This window comes from Wyeomyia smithii, chromosome 3 (genome assembly GCF_029784165.1).
Source record: "Wyeomyia smithii strain HCP4-BCI-WySm-NY-G18 chromosome 3, ASM2978416v1, whole genome shotgun sequence".
NCBI lineage: Eukaryota > Metazoa > Arthropoda > Insecta > Diptera > Culicidae > Wyeomyia > Wyeomyia smithii.
Window position 1 is genome coordinate 23462483 of NC_073696.1, and position 10322 is coordinate 23472804.

General features: G+C 39.1%; 1 protein-coding gene across 2 annotated transcripts; it reads left to right on the plus strand.

Annotated features, from left to right (window-relative positions):
• The first annotated feature begins 1185 nt into the window (after window positions 1–1185).
• LOC129731259 (probable RNA methyltransferase CG11342) lies at window positions 1186–3695 on the plus strand. 2 transcript variants are annotated; one of them, XM_055691116.1, is made up of 3 exons: window positions 1186–1281; window positions 1337–1945; window positions 2450–3695. In XM_055691116.1, exons 2-3 carry the CDS (start codon window positions 1345–1347, stop codon window positions 2515–2517), a joined length of 669 nt encoding a protein of 222 aa, XP_055547091.1. In that variant the 5' UTR covers window positions 1186–1281; window positions 1337–1344; the 3' UTR covers window positions 2518–3695. The 2 variants fall into 2 exon arrangements, with proteins under 2 accessions (XP_055547091.1, XP_055547090.1); XM_055691115.1 differs by having other exon boundaries at window positions 1337–3695.
• The last annotated feature ends 6627 nt before the right edge of the window (window positions 3696–10322 follow it).

Consider the following 10322-nt stretch of genomic DNA (forward strand, 5'->3'; position numbering starts at 1 on the left):
TTTTACCCTACACAAAAACAGTCGGCTGAGAAGTCTGTGTATAATAAACAGAAGGTCGAGTTCTGAATCGAAATGTAGCACTAATGCTTTGCTTATTTTTAGTTGGTTGGAATTCACAAGCAAAAATTGTTTCCAATCTGGAACAATGCAGATAAAGTAGAAGAAAGCGATTAGAGAGTCGAAAAGGTTATGCTTTCGATTTGCAAATACTTGTAAAGCTGTAATTTTATTGCTAGAAGAATTCTCAGGAAAAGCAATCCTGCTGGATATCCAGATATTGAAGCTAAAAAGTGATGCCCACTTAATCAAGTCGCAATACTGACAAACTCAAGGAGAAGCAAATAGCAGATCTCTATTCAACTTATAATAAAATGCCTGCTAAACTCCCACAGTATTCCAAAAGTTTTACTGGAAATGTCTCTCCTACTTTTTTGATATCTGCGTTTGGGAAGCAAGATAATCGTGTGAAAAATGTATGGCAAAATTGATTCTTAAATCTTTCACTCATTTCTACTGCTGAAGAAAAATGGGTTCTCAAAAAAAAAAAAAAAAAAACAATTCCATATTCCGTATAATTTGAGATCATTATCAAATAAGGTTTTTTGTTGGCCTATCTACGGGGTTATCTTAATAAATTTACATAAAAACTTATTCTATATCAGCTCTTATATTTTGTTTTTGCTTCACTTTTGTTTATAAGCTTTTGTTATAGACGAATTCGATTCGCTTCCATTTTGTCTATTAAGGGTGAAATTGGCACAGTATACAAATCTTTAGGTTATTAAAATTAGCTTTAAGATCACAAATCTAAGCCATGGTAATTTTGTTTCGGTTTTTCATAAATTTGTTCGTAGTTTTGAAGCAATACTTAAGAGTAATCAGTTTTTACTGTGTACTTTGTAGCATCTGCATTTATAGTTGAGCTTGCTTGCAAGTATTATTTTCTTGTACAAAATGTTGCATACTACAATGCGCTGTGATGTTATCTGTTCGATATGCATAATTAAACTTGACTTTTGATTAATTTCTGATGAATATTTACTTAATTTACAGTTCAAATGTAATATAATGGGAATAGCATGAAAAGCGTTTGCTGGGACCAAAATATTACAAATAGACGGGGTACCAAATTTATGCATGTACACTAGTTTCAAAACCGGCTGCGTGCTATAATTTCTTCTGTCAAAACAATTTACAGCTGATAAGCATGGATGCTTTCGAATGTTTTAAACAGTGTTCTTCAAGGGAGTTCACAGTTCAACTATTGTTGAGGAATAACAAGTATTTTACCAAAAATTATTTTGAAAGTTATTTGTTTAAAATTCAACATTTCTAGAAGAAAACATGGTGAACGACCAGATTCAGCACGGTAGCTATCGGCAGTACTACGACAAATTCCGCCCGCAAGACAGCAGACCGCGACAGCTAGAGAACTGTCTGCTTCCGTGGATCGCGCAGCGTCTTACAACGGGACAGCCTGTCCGCATGCTGGACATTGGCTGCAACAGTGGCAAGTTAACCGAAGCCGTGCTAACGACTGTGCGTAACGCACTGCCGGAAAAATGCTGCTCGATGCTCGGAGTGGACATCGACGATCGGCTGATCGAACAGGCCAACCAAGAGTATCAATCCGTTGGATTGAGCTTCGCCCAAGCAGATATGTTCGCCGTTGCGAAAGGAGAGGCTCCAGGAAATCCTGTTGATGCTGCTCTCCTACAGGAGGGAGCAAAGCAATTTGAGATCATTTTTTGCTTCTCAATTTTGATGTATGTCCACTTGAATCACGGCGAGGAAGGGCTGAAAAGCGTGCTGGATTATGTTTGCCGCAGGGCAAAATTGTTGGTCCTAGAGCTGCAAAGTTGGTCTAAATATAGGGATCACGTTAGGCGAATGCGCCGGGAGGGTGGTGGTGATTATCCCCTATATCCCACACTCATCTGGAAAGGTAATAATGGCCAATTAGAGAGGTTTATTTGTGATTATGTGATTCGGAAAGGTTTTGAAGTTTTGGATAATAGTTTAGATAAGAATGAGTTTTGCAGGAGTGTTATCGTTTTTGCTAGTAATAGTTGAGGTTATGTGAAACAATTTTTTTTGAGTTCTTGTATGAATAAGTGAAAGGATTTTTTACTCAGTGTTTTTATTTGACACTGGATTATTGTAATGAAGCTTAAGATAAAAGTAGAAATGATTATGATTAAGTTCAATTTATCAAGAACGTCAAAATATTTAGTATTAAGTACCTTTTTTTGTAAAGTGCTCGAAGTACTCGAAAAAGTAAAGAGCTCGATAGACGACATATTAATTCACGTTCGATCATTGAAAGAACTAGACAAAATTACAACGAAGGTACCTATACGTTAACGTAGTTGCTAGTTTTAATAAATGTTTTAAGGTAGTTTTTTGTGACCACTTTCTTCTTTAGTGCACATGCATCTCTTTTTTGTAGGCGATACTGTTGTCTCACGCTCAACAAGAAGACTTTCGATAACCTTAAAACATTTACCGGTTTTGTAAATAGACTCTGTGAAGATTTCGGCGTATCTACGTGCAATGTGAACAAGTTTAAGTGCCTAATCTTCGTTTGTGGTCTACATGCACCCTAGGACGCTGAAATCCGAACTGCTCTGCTTGCTAATCTGGAGAGTAATGAATCAAATATGCTGGATATTTTTTTTAAAGATTTGGACTACTGCGACCATTATTTTGATCTTTTGTGATATACCTCTTCTTTAGTCTAGGTACTCGTGGCAGGCGCAGCATAATCTCACTACAGAGTGTCATCGAATCAGCAATCTTCGGAAAGACACATCACTCGTAGGATGTCACAGCGAGAAGGAAAGGACGTCTCCTGCTTCCCGAGGAGATTTTCGCAAGGTTTCTGGCAGCAAATTTTTTTTACGTCGACTTGTCGGATGCCTATTTGCAAGTTCCGGTTGAAAAAGATTCCAGACAGTACCTTATGAAGCTAATCGTCTACCCTCACGTGTCAAGTCTGCCCCCGGCACTCTTTCAAAAATCGTCGATGCCATGGTAGCTGGTCTGGAAGGAGTCGAAACGTACCTTGGCGTCGTATCAGTTGACAAGGAACATCGATATCGTTTACTGAAGCTTCTGGAGCGCATTCACTTTGCCGCAGAAATAGGATGGCTATAACTTGTAGTTTTTGAGATATCAAAAAAACGAAAATTTCGATGATTTTTCAAATGTAATAACTCTATTAGCGCACAAAAGCGTAACTTGAAACTCTCAGAGCTGAAATAATATTAAACTAGGTGTATGTGGACAAAATTTCAGGGTGTGAGTAATTTTGTAAAATTCTTCAAAATTATATTGTTTCCAACATTTTGCCAAATGTTTTTGGAGATGTTAAATAGAATTAAATATGAACTTTTTTGGTCTAAAAATATTAAGTTCAATATTTAAAATGAACTATTTAAGTCTTATGAAATGATTTTCAATTCAAATAGGATACTTTTGAGGATACTAATCAACACTATGAACACTAAAGGGATCATTGTTCGAAACTGATTTGTTCATTTCTCCATACATTTAAGAAAAAACATCTTCAAAATCCAAGCATTAGTTTTTACATTAAAACTTTATTTTCAAACTTAATGTTCCATCTACTGTAACATTTTGAACTTCGCTTGGAAGATCATCAAATAAATTTTCTTTTGTTCTGTGGTACACTAGTTCACTAGGCGGTTGAATTTTCTTGATTGAAATTCTCGATAATTCCTCACGGATTTAGTCCGTGTCTCTTGAACTTCTTCTGACATCACACCAATAGGCAGAATACAATGCTGGACGATAGTTGGACCGTGCATTGATGGTCTGTGAATTGTCGGTGATAACGGGTGAAAAAAAATACAACTCAATTATGCGTTAAGGCCCGAATACACACACGGCGTGACAACGTCTTCCTGACGAAAATTGTCAGTACCTTCTTGAAACCTTCTCTTGTGCCTTCTAGCATCTGCCACCTTCCCCTCGTCTACACGGAAGACACAATCACGCCGTCTCGAACTCCGCCGTGTGCTAACCTTTTTGTTGTCATGTCACCCTATTCATGTTTGTTTATGTTTTTTGGAAGAAAAAATAAGGCAACACACTTCTAGAATCACCAGCAGGCGAAAAATGATACAACACGGCGTTGCCAGCGCCTTCGCCAAAAGAAGGCGACACAAGACCGTGTGGAAGGCACGATGCGTCCACACGGAAGGCAGTCAAGTACGCAGCCGAAGGCAAAGCTCGAGGGTTCTGGTTAAAAGGCGTCCATGCGGGAGGCGAGATTACGCCTTCTTATTTGTATGGAGAAGGCGTCATTACGCCGTGTGCGTATTCGGGCCTTTATTGATTAGTATCTTAACCTACTAGTGCCCAGTGCCGCCTCTAGACGGTCTTCAGTTGAAGCTCTAAAAAGCTTCAATCAATACTTAAAAAATGATTATAAAGATTCATAGTGATTTTTTCGAAATCCGCCCGAAAATTAACTTGGGCACTAGAGGGTTAAAAAACATCCTATTTGAAAAAAAAAATTCAGAGGCCTTAAATAGTTCATTGTATATATTGAACTAAAAATTTTTAGACCAAAAGAGTTCATATTTAATTCTATTTAACATCTCCGTAGACATTTGGCATAATATTGGATAAAAAGCACGTTTTTTCCTAATTTTGTAGAATTTTACAAAATAACTCACAGGGTAAAAGCTCCAAAGAGTTCCGGTCTAAAATATTGTCTACATACACCTAGTTTAATATTCTTTCAGCCCTGAGAGTTTCAAATTGCGCTTATGTGCGCTGATGGAGATATGACATTTAAAAAAAAATGGTTTTTTCAAAAACTACAGGCCATAGCCATCCTATTTCTGCAGCAAAGTTCAAAGTTTAAAAGATTTATAAATAGAAACTCATAGAGTTTGTTAGTACAGTACAGTATTATATAATTGGATAATAAACAACTTTGTAAAAGAAACCATGCTTCTGAATTGAAATAATGAAGACAAAAAATTAGTGCTTTTTTAGTACACGTTTAGTACGAATGTTTTCATACAAAAAAATTCCTTGATGATTCTCATGAACATTGTCGAAAACATTCTCTCAAAAAGCCAACACAATCGGGAGCTATTGATTTTGTTTCGCTAGAATACATTCCTGGACCACTGTGCACTGGCATACACAGCATTTGTCCTTTAACTGGAAAAAGGTGAGGGTTTATAACTTTTTAACCATTCCTGTGAATTTTTGATGCCCCTAGCGATAACATTTTTTTCAGAAACTTAAGTGAGTTTTCTCCTAAGCGACATAAAAGTGACGAACCCGGCGAGCAATTTTTCTGCGGCCACTTCTGCATTTACAAGGGGCACTAAAATTTACAGGAATGGTCAAAAAGTTATAATTTTTCATTTTTACCAATTTGAGTGGTAGAGTAACTTTTTTTTCGTTGTCAATCAGTGTTATTCATGGAAACTGGAGTGATTTTATTTTTTACCCGTTTATCCCAGCTTGTTTCAGTTGCAAAAAAAATAAAAAAAATAAAAAAAAAATGGGCTGAATAACTTTTTTTAAATTACCTTCATTTTTTGCTTGCATTAAGAATTAAAATTTCAGTGGCCTGCCTTATGACAGGGATTCCAAGACCTTGCGTTCGACGAAGCACTTTTTGAAGCCACAATATTTAGCGGAACACCTGCATTTTTCAATCGATGAAAATCTAGATTGGTTAGCAAATTTTGATAACTGTGAATCAAGGTCTCGCTATCAGCTCTAGCGAGAACGTCCCTACCACAATCTTCTGGGGTTGCTAACTAGGATACAAGTAACCTTAGTGAGGATTCGGTCCCAGCACCGGTAGAAATCTTGGCCGTGTGCTAACTGGCAACTCTGTTCGTTTATTGTTTGTTCAATTTACTGGCTCTGTTAAATTTAATCATTTTGTGGTTTATTTCCGTTTGAATTGAACTTGCGTATTCAACAATATTTCTCGAACTCGGAGTGATCACGAAAAGAGTGGAGTGCAAGCTCTAGTTTGTGAAATTTCGTATTATTCGCTTTCGTTGGTAAAGTGGTTTGTGCATTGTGTGCTGACTTTGTTATTATTGGCTTTAGTTTTTGCCGCGCAAATAGATCACGTTTACTCAGCCTACCCAAAGGCGTTTCATTCTTGTGCATTCAGACCGCATTAGAACATACTGTTTGTTTTGACTTTCTACCGATACTGATACCGATACCGTTATGGAGAAGAAACTGTGTGGTGAATGCAAACTCGAAATCAACGACATCGAGCCGGTTCGGTGTGGCCTTTGTGAGGCTTGCTTTCACATAAACCAGCAATGCTGCGGTTTTAACAACAGGATTTGCAAAGAACTGTTTGCACAGGGCAAAATATTGTTTATTTGTTCTCCCTGCAGAGAAAAATTAAACGGCCGATCGATTAACGCCTATGTAGCCGACGCACAAAACAGCCAATCTGCTCAGTCACTTCAGCTGATCGATCTACCTTCCCAAGTACAAAAATTATGTGAAATGGTAGATGGATTGAACAGAAAAGTCGAAAATATGTCGCAGAAGTCGCTAAATTGTGATGGGTACGCTGGAACTCCCACTACTTTGGCAAGCACCGCTGCTTTGTCCACCACACCGATATGGCCCACTAGAAATTCAAAACGGCGCCGTGCGGACCGTATGCCGGTTGAAATCGCTACCGATCGTGGCACTAATACTGTCGAGCTAAGTGATCTTTCTGTGCCAACGGTTGCTTCTATAGTAGCAATAAAATGCTTTTGGCTCTACCTATCTGGTTATGGTGATGAATGGTACTGAGAATACTCTCGATGCTTCACGGTACGATTTACCCTCACGTATCATAGCCACAGCTTGTCCTAAATCTTTCGACCTATTCTTGGTAGTACCTTCCATATTCAACTGCAAACACGTCAAAGAAAGTTCAATTTACAAGGCATTACCTACATGTACGGATTCAAACCATTCCACAAATGAGACTCCAAATTCGTACAGCATAAGCTATGCTGAATATACACCATTTATATGATATATTTCTCATTACCAGCGTGTAGAACACTGAATACTTACCTCTCAGATCGATTAGTAACTATCAAATTATTGCAATCACAGTAAATGCACTTTTAAAATAGTTTTTCTTCGGAACTGGTTTCTTAGCGAATTTCTAACACTAAACACAAATAATAAGTTTGACAAACACGCGATTGGATTTTTATTTTCAGTATTTCCATTTCCAAGCCTACTGATTTATTTTCGACGCAGATATCACGGCGATATTCAATTCTATTGCCGTACCAGTAATTGAATAAATCCTACGGGGTGTGCGGATTTCGGTCCCGGTGCGATGATTTACAGTTTGAGGAAAACAAAAACGAACTTTACACTGCTGTACGTTTGGTAGTGTGCGAATGTCACGAATGTCACTTATCTCTATAGACCTTACGACGGGCGAATGGGCTGGTGCAGAGCATTGAGAAAAAAAAAGAATGAACCACTTTTTGTTTACTCTTACATCTTGTACAAAATTGGCTTGGATCCTGAAGTGAAATCTATTGCTTTAGACCCTGCTTCTTGGCTTTCTGAAGTTTTATTTAGAGAATTCATCGAACGTCCAAAAAACTAGGGGCCCACGCCCACGACCAGACTACTACTTCATGTGCTGTTTTTAAAAAATTCATCTCAATTGCGATCATTTCTTGACGGTGGGAGCCCACGGGTTCCCACAAAAGGCGAGTATTTTAAAGATTCTTTGGTGTCTCCTGTGCTGTACCACTCATCTTTTCAGCGTGATGATCGTGACAGGACCGGCGTTTGGGTGTATCAACAGAACAACAGGACTTAGGACTAAAATTGACGAGATTTACCTGGCTACAAATGACTGCAACTACGATATCATTATGTTAACCGAAACCGGACTAGACAACAGCATTCTTTCTCTCCAGTTATTTCAACGGCACTTCATTCAACGTCTTTCGATGCGATCGGAGTCCACTGAACAGTCAGAAACGCTCCTTCGGTGGTGTTTTAATCGCCGTCGCACAACAACATGCAAGCACGATTTTCGAGACCGCTCATGGAAGGAATTTGGAGCAGGTATGCGTTAAAGTCACGATCAATGGTTTAAAGCTGCTGTTGTGTGCTATATATATTCCTCCTGACAAGAGCAATGATGTTGCTATTATAGATGCTCATATCGCTTCCATCCGTGATTTTTGTAATGGCAGCTCTGCTGATAGCACGGTTTTGGTTTGCGGTGATTATAATCAGCCTCGGATAGTTTGGGTTAGTAGTAACGGCATTACTCAACATGATAACACTATTTAACTCTCTACTGCAAGTGCCACACTCGTCGCAACTATCTCGGTCGAGTGTAAGATTTAGTGTTTCACTCTTCGGGCACTATGTTGTCTGTTGACCGATGTGTTGCCCCGATACTGCCAGTTGATTCGCATCATCCGCCTTTGACGATTTGTATTTCCGCTAGTCAGGAGGCAGTTTGTTCCTGTGATGATTTGGGATCCGCGATGCGGGAATTGAATTACCGAAAAATTGATTTCGCAGCATTCTCAGCTCATGTATCCAGTATTGATTGGGCGACTTATTTGGAAATGTCTGATGTGGATCTGATGGCCGAAAGGTTTTGTTCAGTAATCCGTTCTTGGCTTACCGAAAATTTACCGTTTTCTAAACGACCTTCTTACCCTGCATGGACTTCTCGCCAATTAAGTGATCTGAAACGGAAACGAAACGCTTGCCTACGTAAACTGCGTCGCAGGCGATCAGCTGACACGATACATAATTTCAAACGTGCTAGCGATGCATATCGAAAGTTGAACTCAAGCCTCTATAAATCATACGTTATGAAGGTTCAAACTGACTTGCTGAGAAATCCAAAAAAGGTTTGGCGTTTCGTAAATTCAAAACGAAAGGGGACCTCAATACCTTCGAAGACCTGCCTTGATGATGTTGAATCCAACTCAATGACAGAGTCTTGCGAGCTATTCGCAAAGTTTTTCTCATCGGTATTTGCTTCAGATTCTCTTTCCAATGAACAAGCATGTCGCGCCGCTAACAACGTTCCTGCTGATCTCATTGATCTCGACATTTTCGAAATTACACCGCAAATGATTTACACTGCTGCAAAAAAAAACTTAAATCCTCATTCTCCGCTGGTCCCGATGGAGTTCCGGCTGTACTTTTATGTCGTTGTGCAGAGATTCTAGCTACACCACTCTGCTGCATATTTAATCGATCGTTGGTGCAAGGAAAATTTCCCAAGGTTTGGAAGCACTCTTATATGTTTCCAGTATTCAAGAGTGGCGAACGTCGAAACATACGGAACTATCGTGGAATAACCAATTTGTGTGCGTCATCCAATTTGTTCAAAATTATTGTTAGCACTGTGGTTCTGAACTGCACGAAAAATTACATTTCCTCTGATCAGCATGGATTTGTACCTGGTCGTTCCGTAGCAACGAATCTCATGGACTTCGCTTCAAATTGTATCGCTGACATTGAGCGTAAAGCGCAAGTTGATGTTATTTATACTGATCTGAAAGCCGCCTTTGATCGTATCGAACATCGTATTCTTCTAAAGAAAATATCTCGATTAAGAGCTTCACCACGTTTCGTCACGTGGTTAAAATCTTTTTTGTGTGATAGAACGTTGCAAGTTAAGCTGGGTTCTGCTTTGTGACGTGGTGTAAACTAAATGCCTTAACACTGAGCACAGCAAAATGTGAAGTGATCACATCTCACCGGACTCAATCACCGATAATTTTTACGTACGCCATTGACGGGCATCAACTGAAAAGAGTCGATCACGTAAACGATCTTGGCGTTATCTTGGACCAAAGACTGACTTTTGAGAGTCACCGTACGGCGATAGTTTCTAAAGCCACTAGACAACTCGGTTTTATCGCAAAAATTGGACGTGATTTCAAGGACCCCCATTGCTTGAAAGCGTTATATTGCTCGTTAGTACGTCCCATACTAGAAAATGCAAGCGTGGTTTGGACCCCGTATCAGCTGTTTAGGAATTTAAGATTGGAGCGTGTGCAGAGAAGATTTATCCGTTTGGCCTTAAGAGATTTACCCTGGCGTGATCCAGCTAATCTTCCTCCTTATCCGGATCGCTGTCGTTTGCTTGGACTTGATACGCTTGCACGTCGCCGCAAGATACAACAGGCATTATTCGTTGCTAAAATTTTAAATGGCGAAACAGATTCTCCGAAATTGCTGTCTACAATTAATTTTCGAGCTTCACAACGCATGCTGAGGTCTACTTCAATGCTACA